General features: G+C 37.8%; 1 protein-coding gene across 1 annotated transcript; it reads left to right on the top strand.

The window, feature by feature from the left end:
• Nucleotides 1-1,084: 1,084 nt before the first annotated feature.
• On the top strand, nt 1,085-5,699 carry LOC134023880 (uncharacterized). The gene is made up of 10 exons (XM_062466236.1): nt 1,085-1,197; nt 1,453-1,504; nt 1,603-1,983; nt 2,085-2,117; nt 2,206-2,235; nt 2,431-2,551; nt 4,360-4,428; nt 4,572-4,680; nt 4,811-5,092; nt 5,445-5,699. Exons 1-9 carry the CDS (start codon nt 1,132-1,134, stop codon nt 4,886-4,888), a joined length of 939 nt encoding a protein of 312 aa, XP_062322220.1. The 5' UTR covers nt 1,085-1,131; the 3' UTR covers nt 4,889-5,092; nt 5,445-5,699.
• Nucleotides 5,700-13,315: the final 7,616 nt, after the last annotated feature.

Below are 13,315 nucleotides of genomic sequence, written 5' to 3'. Positions count from 1 at the left end.
AACTAGTGCACAGTGCCCGTGATGCAGTCAATGATGAAGATCAATGACACACAAACAAATTCCTGGAAATACAAATAGTGCAGTGCTCATAATTGTTGTGCCTGCAGCTGCAGAACAGGCACAGTACTACTTGTTCAACCTCCACAACACCAGTGTCACCACAAGTCATTTTTCTTACATGGCATATCCTGGCACACTTAATAGCTTAAGCACACATTTCACTTGATTTAACTTTTTATTTTAAACTAGAATAGAAGTGTAAGTAGGGTGAAGTGCCTTTCCCAAGGACACAACGTCATTTTGCACGGCCGGGAATCGAACTGGCAACCTTCAGATTACTAGCCCGCTTCCCTCACCGCTCAGCCACCTGACGCCCCAGTTGTTAAAAAGTTATTTAAAAACTAAAAAAGACCATTTACATACCCTGTGTATGGATAATGGCATGGATTAGAAGACAGTGTTGAAGCATCTCTCTAAAATAAACAGAGCCATTGTTGATCCTGTTGTCATTCGGTATCACATATAAGCATATTACCCTATGTCTCAGTAAACGTATTACAATATTTCAATATATTATTTCTAATTTAAAAAAAAATACTTCTGGTGCTTTTCTTTTTGACTAAATGAGTCTACATCAGATAAGAATGACAGAAAACATGTAATCAATCTTACCATTTAAATGTGATGTGTAGAACAATTTGGTTTTGTTCCGTAACACACTTCCTGCACTTGTCATCATTTTACTTGTACACACATCCTATGGTTAGTGGTAACATCTCTCTTCTACCGGGGGGCTCTTCCGCCTTGGTCTCACAGTGTGAATGTGCACATCAGTGTTTACAGGTTCTCAGATATTGGTGTCAAGTATAACTTAAATCTTACATTGTAGAATTTTCCAGAATAGTTTTTTATTTTTTTTACAATGAAAAACCAATGATAGTCTATCATAGATATGGTCCAGATTTAGCCATATTATGAGTTGAAACACTTTCAACTGATACCATGACCAAGCTGGAACTTCCTTAAAACACCATTCTTAAGTAACAGGAAATATACACCCAAAGCATCTGACAAGTCTTTTAAACAGTTTGACAGTTTGTGCTATGGCCATTGACCAGGATATGAGGCACAATGGACACTGCTGACACCGTCCTTGGAATCATGTCATTCTATAGGGTCCTTTCTCTTCACCACTCAGTAGGTACCATTCCAGAGCTTTGCCCAGAATCACATCTGTGTGTGTGTTTGTGAGTTGAATTGTGTTATTTCCATTTTTCTCAAAAGTGACAAACAAATAGTGCATATGTGTTATACTAGACATATCTAATAGGAATATTTATTAGACTTGTGTTTGCCATAGGCTCTGGTGTAGATGTTTCTGATGTGGTTTAAAGTTGGACATGTATCCCATCAGTAGTTTAAACCCTTCCTATTGTCTCTTCATTGGACTAGATGAAAACATTGACGTTGATTATCATCTTGACTTTGGCAACTGAGGCTGATGGTATGTGGCTTTCCATCAAACCTTTTTGAACAAGTTACTAAGTACTGTAACTAATGATGTGTTTAAAGTTTAATGTTGACCATGGTTTATTTGGACAGGTGAGAAGGAATGGAACATCACTGTTCCTAAAGAATTAAATGCTGCGTTGTTCTCTGATGTTACTATACAATGCCATTTCACCCACCCCCCTGCAAAAAGTGAAGACTCTGTCAAGGTTTTTTGGAAAATACGGGGAAAAATAAACCCAGAAATCAATGAAAAGGATCAACATGAATTTATCTATCACCCCAATAACAACTGGGTAAAAAAAAGCTTCCAAAATAGGACCACATTTACTGGAAATGTCCGTAAAAAAGACTGTTCCCTCAAGATACAAAATATCCAAGAGAGTGACGCAAACTCTTTCTTGTATATGAGACTTGCAACCGGAATCGACAGCTATAGTTTCAATAAGGACCTGGTCACAATCAAGATAAAAGGTAAGAATGGTAGGACTGTCTCAGTAAAACTGAACTGTAATTTCAAGCATTTGAATTCAGAATTAGTTTGAAGGACACTAATCTCCCCTTTTTGGTTCCAGGGGTCAATTTAACTCGTGAACTCCCATTTACAGGTGAACTTTTCACATGTTCCAATTTCAAATGTCATGGTGAAACTATTTAGAAAAAGAAATGCAAAAATAATAGTTTTTTCCTTCACAGATAGCACACTTCAGTTTACATCCACGACTGGTAAATAATTACATCACCAATTATAGCCAAAACATCAAATATTTTCTATTGTAGCTCTATTCACACATCTATCATGTGGTGGACGTCATTAATCATGGACTTTATGGATTACAAGTGATACAGAGTACAGTATTTGAGAGAGTATAGATTAGAACATAAAGATGTTGACCTTAATTGAGGATTCTTTACATACAGCGATGATGACAACTGAAGACACTGGCCAATCAACAGTCGTATACGTGGCCTCCATTATTCCTTTTGTGGTAGTTCTGATTGCGGTCACACTTGGCTATATTTTCTTCAAGAATCATAAAAGGTTTTGTATGATTTAAAATGTAAATTAAATGATGTAAGAATCTGATAGGATTGCCCCTATGGGGTGCCGTTTGTAAAATGTTACATGTTCTGTCCTGCTCAGTTTTTGCACATTTAGCATTAACAAATGTAAAATAAAACGGTGACATTTTCAACATTTAGAGAGAACGTTTTATAAATTTATGCAGTAATACATATATTTTATAATGTATATGTTAATAATAATAATAATGTAACATATTAATGTAAAATATTAATGTAACATATTAATGTAACATATTAATGTTAAATATTAATGCTGAATACAAATCTATTTTTTTTTTAGCTAAAAGTTAAATATTTATTCTAAATGTTGGACAGGAAAATACGGTCCTTGGACGCTCCCCCCCCCCTCTAACCCTAACCCTGTGTACTAGTTGCGTCAGTATTTCCCATAGAGAAGGGCAGCAGGGGCCTTCTCAGCTACAAGGCAGCAAGTTCTGAAATGTTGAGTATAAAAAGATTGAGGAGTCTTACATTATGATCAAGATCTCCAACCCTTTTACAAACTATGCTAACTACTATGTTGTGTCTTGAACATTAGCTAGCCAATAGCAGCTAAAACCGACCACGATACTAGTTGGCAACTACTAATTACCAGTTAGCGGGTAACTACACGATACTAGTTGCCAAGTGGACAAAATGGCAAGACGAATTAGGTTATGAGGTTTAAAGTTTTAGCATTACAAATAGCAAAGCTGACAAATGGAGCACATTTCTTATAGCACCAGAGTTACATACCCCCTTGTGCTGCCTTCGGGTCACATGACCCGAAGGTTCACAACGAACCATCGTTGTGTTGCGACAACTTTACCCAATACAAAAACAAATAGGAGTCAGGTGGCTGAGCGGTGAGGGAAGGGGGCTAGTAATCCGAAGGTTGCCAGTTCGATTCCTGGTCATGCCAATTGACATTGTGTCAAAGGTTGCACTTCACCCTACTTGCCTCGGGGGGAATGTCCCTATACTTACTGTTAGTCGCTCTGGATAAGAGCGTCTGCTAAATGTAAATAAAAAGCATTTTCTTATAACCTTCATGATGTGGGGGGTCTGAGACAGCCCGACGGTTAAAAGAAAATGCTGCACTTTGTTTTTGTATGCGGTAAAGTTGTCGCAATACGACAGTGGGTCACAATGACTGATGGGTCAGAATGACCCGAAGATAACACAAGGGTTAAATGTATTCTACATCTGAGATACCAAAATTCTACATGAATTGTAAATTAGCGATTTTGAAACAGGTCAATTGTAGATAGAACCTTAAAGTTCTAAAAACTAACAGCCGCCTTGGAATGATAAGGTTCTATCTTAAAAAACAGAAAAAGGAACAATGATTATCAAATAATTTGAACTATTTACTTATACATACTGTTGGGATGTTCAATTTATATAATAAAAAGTGTATTTTTATTGGTTAATGTGGCTGAGAAGGCTCCTGCCACCATTCTCCATGCGAAAGACTGACGTTATACACTTACAGACTGCGTTCTGTAATATTCAGTTTTTTCGAAATGTGCAAAAACTGAACATGATTATAGAACGTGCAACATTTTACAAACGGCCCTCAATAGGGCTCTGCCTGCTGTTAGTAGCATAAATCTTCCTACAGTACATCTCTGTTTAGAGGTAATCAAGGGAATCAAGACTTTCATCAAACAAAAAGAAGTGTTTAAGAAGACTGTATTTTTCTTTGTAAAAAGGGTCAAATTTCATGATGTGTCTGAAGATGTTATTACTATTCATTAAAAAAACAAAAATATTATGTTGCAGACATGTTACAACAATCACCAGGGAGCCATCCGGTCATTATGTCAATTTTAGTCGGGCCAACGTTGAAAAGTAAGTTTTAAACTTTACCTACTGTATGCTACCTACTGTATGTTACCTGCTGTATGTTACCTACTGTATGCATCCTTGATGAATTCATCATGTCTCTAAAATATCCTGTACTTTCAACGATTATCTTCTTCTGGTTTTTACAGAACTGAAATATCACAGAAAAAGGAACCCATTCCACTTCCTCCCCTGAAGACCACACAGTCTGGACCACCAAAAACAACCATTGACGAGCCTGTCTATGGCAATGTTCTGGTAAAACACCATGAACAGATCAGCATCTTGAAAAGAAATGCAGTTGAGATTTCAGCTCAGTTAATGTTTAGTTAGGTATATTTTTTTTCCTGATAAAATATGCAATTGACTTTCTTTTTTCTTTTTGCAGCATCATATTGAATTCATGGATCTCTCTGTGGATGAAACAGACAATGTTTATGCAAATGTGGACTGTTCAAAACCATGACAAGGCAAAGATTTACATTAAAAAAAATACATTTACATTTCTAGTATTACACTATTAATGATTTAAGGTGTTCATTTTATCTTTTCATAGTTATGTTTGTAAGTGTACATTTGTTTCCAGCTGTGATTTGCTTCTGGTGTAATGGTTCCGTTGGCAAGGTTAGTTTATAATTCCTTGTATTTTTACCATAATGTTTCTTGCATTGTAAGTAAGTAAGTAAGTAAGTAAGTAAGTAAGTAAGTAAGTAAGTAAGTAAGACTTTATTTATATAGCACATTTCATACAAGAATTGTAGCTCAAGGTGCTTTACATAAAATCAATAAAAACAATAATACAAGTGATAAACAATTCAAACAAAAATAAAAATCCCAATAAGATCTCTGTTCAAGAGAGAAAACAACTTTAAAAGGACCTTAAAGTCAATTCTGAAGGTAACAGGGAGCCAGTGTAAAGTAGCTAGGACAGGACTAATGTGTTCTCTCCTTTTAGTTTTGGTTAATAATCTAGCTGCAGAATTTTGAATGAGCTGTAGTCTTTCAGTGGTTTTCTTGGGAAGACAAGTAATAGAAAGACTACATCAAGGAATGACCACAGCACCACCAAACCTTTTTTATTAGTTTTTGCCATTCAATGCTCAAAATGTCAAATAGAGTTACAGTACAACAGGGTGATAGGGACATCTCTAATGAGTGTGTGTGTAAGTGTGTTGACATGTGTGCAAGTGTGTAACTCCTACTAAACCTAACCTAGTCTTGTATCACCCGTTGTATACCAGTTCTACCAATTAAATAATGCCTTAAATAAAATGCAACATTTTACAAACCATAATTGCCATGTTGCACCATCTGATACTATGTTTAGTTCATATTACACAATTTTATAATAAACCAATTATTTTACTTTTTCATACCTTGACTCAACACCTCAATATGCACACAAACATTTGAATTTCGAAAAGGTTCTTTCCTTTGGAGGAAGTCGTTTAAGGTTTGGAAGAGGCCAATGTCTACCTGTTTAAATTCTATGTCTACTATATGTTCAGAGCCATTGAATAAAACATATACTGTGAAATGCATGTCAAATTTGTCACGTTTGGGGTTATATGCTGTCTTTCTTTGTTGCAAAATGTCAACAGAGAGTGCTTGAAAAGAACTTGTCAGGAACTGTTCGGATCCTGCCACTACTAGTACTTGCGTTTTGTTGTTTTTGACTCAAGGACCGTGACTATATACTGTATCTTGAGTCTTCCATACTCTCCAGCACAATAGGAATGTGGTAATGTCCCGGGGACATCACAGGGCATTTCCACAAACTCATATGTTATGACCACTGTATTGAGGTGCTAAGCCTTGAGTTTGTACAGTTTTGTGTAAACTGCATTGAGTCACACATCTGTGGTTAGTCTTAGTTCTCTTTATCTTCTAGTTGTGTGTAATGGATCCAAATCTGTATTTTACCATCCCATGGTCTGGTATGTACGATATGTTCTTCATATCCTGTCAATATTACATCAGCCACTTGAGGTATTTCACAAACATCAGATAACTGACTCTGATAGCTTTTTTCAGAATCAGAATCAGAATGAGGTTTATTCGCCATGTATGTTATACAAACACGGAATTTACTGTGGCAGGGAGGTGCAAACACTAAACATATACGAATCTTAAATTAAGTAAAGGTACAGAAGTTTAACTATTCCTAAGAACTAAACAATCTAAGAATAAAACAATTGAAATATAAAATAAAATATATATAAAAATAAAACGACGTCATTTAAACTCAGATACAGTGTGACAATGAAAAAGATCTGTTTTCTCATGGCCCGTCCTTTCCTCACCCATCCTGTCCTCAGTCCAGTGTTCTCCCGGGTCTGGACGCAAGACGTTCCGGCGCAGGTGATGCAGTGTACCTTTCAGCTTCAGAGAAGTCCCCCATCAACTAGCCCATGGCCAGTGGGAAGTGACATCATCCTTGACCTTTGCCCCCATGGTGGATGACCACAACAAGCCTCTTAGCTGCACAGCAGCCTACAGGAGAGAAACAGTGGAGAGCACAAAGACTCAACTGAAGTTGATTACAGTTTTGTTTTTGTACAGCTGAAGAGTTTAATCTTACAGTAGAATTAATAAACTCTCATAAGTACACAGCATATAAAAAGGCAAAAGTTGCTGTTTGAAATTCAGGGCTAACTACATCCTGTGTGTTGTGCTTAAACTCTTACAAAACTCAGTTGACCCTATAGAGAATGCTTTTTGAGCAGTTTTCACCTATAGAGAATGCGAGTAGCTTTATGTGTTGCTGTTGAAAATTCCTCTGTCTCTGCAGACGCCCCACTGGATGTGAGGGTGGAGAGGGAGTCCACATTGCAGGAGGGAGACTCTGTTGAGCTGAGGTGTTCCAGTGATGGTAACCCAGCGGCCCACAGCTACCAGTGGCATAGCCCCAGTGGGGCTCTGCTGTCCCAGGGACAGACCTACAGGCTGGAGAGGGTGTCCAGACACACTGGTGCCCTCTACTGCACCGCCATCAACACAGAGGGACAAGGACGCTCCAGTCAAGTGAAGCGCAACGTGATCTGTATGTAACTCTACCACCTATTATATGAACATATTCACTTTAAATACAGCCACGGTAACATTTAGCTGTCTCAATACAATTTCAAAAATTGTTTTGTTGCATTATTATCACTTAATTATCACTTCAGTTACAGGAACACATATTATTCAGTGCACTTTCAAATGTTCTTTTACTTTGGACAAAAATTTTACTTCATGCCTCTTGCTTAAATACCAGGACCTTTTCTGATGATGTAAGATTCCTTCCTGTGGATCTCTGTAATAGAGGAAGGTCTGTTGAAAGCTGAATTTTTCTTTAACAATTTCTGAGAAGCAAAGCAGTGTCTCATCCCAAATCATCCAGTGTCACATAGGGTAACATAGGGAATTTCTGTGAAACTACAATGGTGGGGCCACAATGATTGCCATGTAGTTAAACGGTAGTTAATGTAACCATGATGTAAAGTGTAAAGTGATTGAGACCACCACAATATCCAAATACATTTTGATAAACCAATGCCACAGTCGCCCTAATTAGCATTGTCTGAACAGTGAGGGGAAAAAATATTTGGTCCCCTGCTGATTTTGTACGTTTGCCCACTGACAAAGAAATGATCATGGTCTATAATTTTAATGGTAGGTTTATTTGAACAGTGACCTAATTAGCATTGTCTGCACAGTGAGGGGAAAACATATTTGGTCCCCTGCTGATTTGGGCTCCTAATCTCAGTTTGTTACCTGTATAAAAGACACCTGTCCACAGAAGCAATTAATCTTTTCAGATTCCAAACTCTCCACCATGGCCAAGACCAAAGGATGGGTATTCCAGCATGACAATGACCCAAAACACACGGCCAAGGCAACAAAGGAGTGGCTCAAGAAGAAGCACATTAAGGTCCTGGAGTGGCCTGCCAGTCTCCAGACCTTAATCCCATAGAGAATCTGTGGAGGGAGATGAAGGTTCGTGTTACCAAACGTCAGCCTCGAAACCTGAATGACTTGGAGAAGATCTGTAAAGAGGAGTGGGACAAAATCCCTCCTAAGATGTGTGCAAACCTGGTGGCCAACTACAAGAAACGTCTGACCTCTGTGATTGCCAACAAGGGTTTCACTGTATATGCTGCTTAAACCATGTTTGTCAAAAACAGACCCAGTTAATGCCAGGCCTCATAATTGAGAGTTGTAGTTTTTTTGTTGGCCACAAGACAACATTTGTAAATGACTAAAGTTTATTATTTTGCAATGCATGAAATAGTAAAGGAGAACGAATAATGAGGATGATTGTCAATGGACTGCCTTGTCAATGGGATTGTCAATGGACATTCAAAACACACTCTTTGAAGAAGACTAAGGCACAGCAAAGGCTCTTTAAGCTAGCTACCCTGTAAACCCCAATAAAGGGTTTACTATAAACTTTTAAAAGGTATGGGCGGAGACTTGACTGGGCACCTCAGCGGTCCAGGAAGAGGCTGAGGTTTGCACCGCTGAAAAGTGTGGTAAAGGTCACAGAAAGATATAGTTCAACCAACTAGGTAGTTAAAGAAGTTACAATGCACAGCAAACAAACGTGTTTGAGAAGATAAAGTATGTTGGATATGCATGATGTATTTCTAATTATGTAATTTCAACAGAGGTTTTAAAAAGTATCTGTTTCATCCAACATTGACCAAAACGCAACAATAAATGTAAGCAGATGTTTATTCTTTTTTTACTTTACCTCTAAGGAAAAAGGAAAATTCAAGGAAATGCCACTGACATCTGTGATTGTCCATATCCTTTAAGTGTCAGGTTCTGCAGAGAAATGGTTATTGCCATTCTATTGGCAATCTTTATTTGGTGCTTTTCCTTGTCTCAGTTCCCTTTTCTGATAAATGAAAGTGGAGTCTGCTAAGATTTCAAAAATGAATTTGGGAAAATAAATAGTTAAGTTCCTGTTAAATTTGCCTGAAAACGCCTAAACAGCATACCCAAAGTAAATTGGAAGCTGTTCTTGAACCATTTGGAGTACATGCATGTAAATGATCTCTTTTGAAAGCTGACACTCTGAAGTTATGACCCCTGTTGTCAGGACCCCTGTCAGTCCTTCTAGTGTTGAGTAATAGAAGCTTGAACACAAGGAAAGTGAAAATTTCTATTTCCGCCTAGATTTTGTTTTGAAAACAGAGGCCTGAAGAGGCCTAGAGGTGGTAGGTATTATCTGGAAGACTAAATTGGACCACAGGTTGAAGCCTTACCCAATTCAAATCAAAAGTCAAACATAATACCACAATATATTCATATTTGACACATGTTTTTATAAGAGTACATCCAGGAATTTTCTAAAGGTCTTTTGGAGACTCCAAAATGACCCTTTGTAACCAAGGTCAAGGTCAAATAAAAAGGTATTATTTTTCATAATTGTTATCTCTAATGAAAGGTGGTACTTAGAACTATCATATATAATAGCTAAATCCCTAATTAGTAATACTGAAACACAAAAACTGAAGCATGAACACATTGGAGTGCTTTATCTGATTCCAAGGATTGGCGCACAAAGAACACTGATTCTGTCAACCATATTGCGCAATCGACTGTTATTTTGAAGGCTCCACAGACGCATACAAATGAGGTATTGGCATTTTCAGCTAGCTGTCAGCTACAAGGCTAACGAGCTAATTTCAGAGGCTTTAGGCTAGTTGAAGCCAGTCGAAGCCAGGCTTCGACTGGCTTCAACTAGCCTAAAGCTAGTTGAAGCCAACTAGCCTAAAGCTAGTTGGCTTTAGAGGGCTGTCAACGGGGCATGGAAGCTCCTATTGGGTCGAACAAGGTGTCAATCAAAAGGGGAGGGTTCAACGGACATTTTGATACCTTCATTTTGTAAATACTCCGTTGCTAACCGGAGAAAATAACACTTTTATGTGAACAAGTTGTTTCTTCCGTCGGCTAACTTGCATAATGAAACAAAGGATAATGGCTATTCATGAACGTAAAACATTGTATTTGGACGAATTACTTTACATGGTTAGATACTTTGAACCCTTGGGACTTACGCAGATCAAGTTTTGATGGCATGATTTGCACACCTGGACCTATTTGAACAACTTAGGGTGAGTACAACTTTTTTCTTTGGCATTGTTGAAGGAATGTTCACCGGAAAAATACGTTTACTTTGCTTGCTATTGCGACTTGATCTTGAATTGGTTTATTTCAATGGAAGCACAAGAATCGTAGCTTTCCAACGATGTATAACATGTGTCGCGTCTAAAAAATATATTTGTTAGAATTTAGTGCGTCGTAACTGAGGGAGGGGGAGGCAGCATTTTTGTCTCGCGGGCGAAACAGGAGCGTAAATTAACAGTATCTTGTAAAATATACTTTTTTGTATAGCTAAGCCTACCATTTAATGTCACTTCACCACTAACTTGCTAACATGTATGTCATTCACATGGCCTCTGAGACTTGACGTTCATGAGACTGGAACATGTCCACACATATCCTGCTCACACTTCTCATTTCTAAACAAAAATATTTGTTTTTTTGACATCCTGACGTCCACAATTTAGTTTCTCTTAACAATAGAGGAGACTTTGCTAAAGGTGTTTAACGGGAGGACCAGGGTCTTTCCTGGTGATAATACAAGAAAAACAAAAGGCAATACGAGAACAACAGTGCAATACAGTAATAAGCTTTATTTTACAGACGCAACATTTTGTGAGCTCAGCACTTTGTCCCAGCTTCAAGATACATAGATAGAAAAAATATTTTTCAACTTTTTTTGTGGCCAATGGAGTGAAAATGAACTATGGACTAGATAATCATTCTTTTCATGCTGTCCACCTCTTCCTCCTAGCGGCAGCTTGTGTCTCTGTCTCTTTGTTTGTTTTCCTGTGTGTGTGTTTGTGGTGGGTTTGTGTGTATGTGTGCTTGTGTGTTTATGTGTATTTTTTTACTGGGTGTGTTTCCGGCCCCGATTACATCATCACAAATTCCCTCGGCCTCCACACCTATCTCCCACCAAGTCATCAGCCAAGCAGTATATCACCCCGATTTATCTATGTATCTGTGGGTTACATTTTTGAGATTTTGTGGTTATTCATATATTAGTTCCTAAAATCAAGACAAAGCTATTGGCAGTCTGTATTGGATATGTCAACTATTCAGTACATAATAATCATAAAAATGTTATTTTACTGAAAACAACAATAACAACAAAAAATTAATAAATGACGAATATTATAATTATGAGGATACCTTAAAGATGGATGACTTTTATGAAAGATAAATGTAATAAGGTGGGTTTGGAGAGTCAGACACAGGCGTCGCTAGACCCTTTTTACTGGGGCACAAGCCCCAGTATAAATCTGCTGTGCCCCAGTGAAACCTCAAGTTTGAGTTTTAACAATTTACTTTATTAATCAGTGCATTCATATAGATAGATTAAACCGGAAAAAAGAAACGCAGTATTGTTAGGATAATTGCTTTATCAAGTAATGCACAGAGTCGTCGGGTTCAAAGAAAGTACAATAGTTTAATGCTTGCCGACAAGGAGACAAAATCTGATCGCAATACAAAGTTTGTCTGGTTCTCAAGTCTCCGTGTAAGACCATTTAAACATATTGGTGAGAAGTCCCCTCCCCTGAATATCAGTATCAGCTGTCAATGCGATTGATCCCAGAGGTAGAGTGCGCATGCACGTGGAAACTTAGAGTTCTCTGACCCTAGGCTTGACCATATGATTCACTCAACACAGATAAGGTAAACACATTTAATGCACCTTTAGTATGATAATGGTCAACCTAGGTCAGTTTGTTTACGTAAGCCTAGTGTCATCTATAGGTCATGTGGGGAGGGGCTTCTCTACTGACAAGGAATGCTAAGCACCAGTATTTTCAGAATATAATGTTACGTTCTAAATTTCCCCGACAAGTATCCCAATCAACGTTTGTAAAATCAACGCAGTTTAACCAAAAACACAAACTGATGCGTGCCCTCAGAACTCCATGTCTGCACGCTCCTCTCTGCTTGCTATGATAGCCATTGCAGATTGCACACAGAAGTCCAGTTATCGGCACGCAAGTCAGAATTGAGGTAGGCTAAGAAAACATTACGAAACTAAAGAAAGCTTCTAAATAATAGGCCTACCGATCATCATATTTTGACTCAAACATATTACCAACATGAGTCAAGCATATGATTTTACATGAAGCTCAGAAAACAATATCTGCGCTCAAATTATTGTGACGAAAAATGGCTTGCGCGCTGTCGCATTAACTATTGATGTCCCTGACAAAGCTGATATCAAACTTATGTCCCTGGACTGTACGTATAGTGGGTTAAGCAAGAGAGGTTTCTACAGTGCATTGTGTTGCACACTTTTTGTATGCAGCAAACTTGGAAGAAAAAAAAAGTGATAGGCTATGAGCAGGGGCCTGTGTCCCAGTAGAGCTTCATGTCTAGCAACGCCCCTGGTTGGACATACCAATATATGTGTCTTCAGCAAATACAGCTAGCACCTAGAGCCTAGGCAGGATGTCACAAGTGGTTTCAGTGCTATTATTGCTTATCACAATCAAGTAGACTTTTAAAACCTCTTAAAGGTATAGTATCTCAGTAAAGATACTACACACTTTACATCAAAGCGAAGTGGGTGTATTCTAAACACACTTTTGGATGAAGGTTTGTTGAAGCATCATCAATAAGTCTCAGTAATCTGCCTACAGTATCATGAGGAAGGTTCATGTGATCTTTTGTAGACACATAAATGTAGAACTTCACCAAATGAAACTAAACTATTTACAGGAAAGAAAACACAGAAAGACGCGTTTTGTATCTATAAATGATAGCATCAAATGTAATACTATTTAATATTTTATTAACAAATAAACAAATGGAT

This window comes from Osmerus eperlanus, chromosome 7, assembly GCF_963692335.1.
Source record: "Osmerus eperlanus chromosome 7, fOsmEpe2.1, whole genome shotgun sequence".
In the NCBI taxonomy this organism is placed as follows: domain Eukaryota; kingdom Metazoa; phylum Chordata; class Actinopteri; order Osmeriformes; family Osmeridae; genus Osmerus; species Osmerus eperlanus.
Note: the sequence above shows the minus strand (reverse complement) of the source record. Positions and strands in the feature narration are given on the sequence as shown.

Excerpts from the sequence above, each read along its gene's own strand:
- LOC134023880 (XM_062466236.1), top strand. The coding sequence starts at position 1,132 with ATGGACACTGCTGACACCGTCCTTGGAATCATGTCATTCTATAGGGTC. Across the intron at positions 2,118-2,205 it reads TCGTGAACTCCCATTTACAG|ATAGCACACTTCAGTTTACA; the intron begins GTGAACTTTTCA and ends TTTCCTTCACAG. Across the intron at positions 4,429-4,571 it reads AGTCGGGCCAACGTTGAAAA|AACTGAAATATCACAGAAAA; the intron begins GTAAGTTTTAAA and ends TGGTTTTTACAG.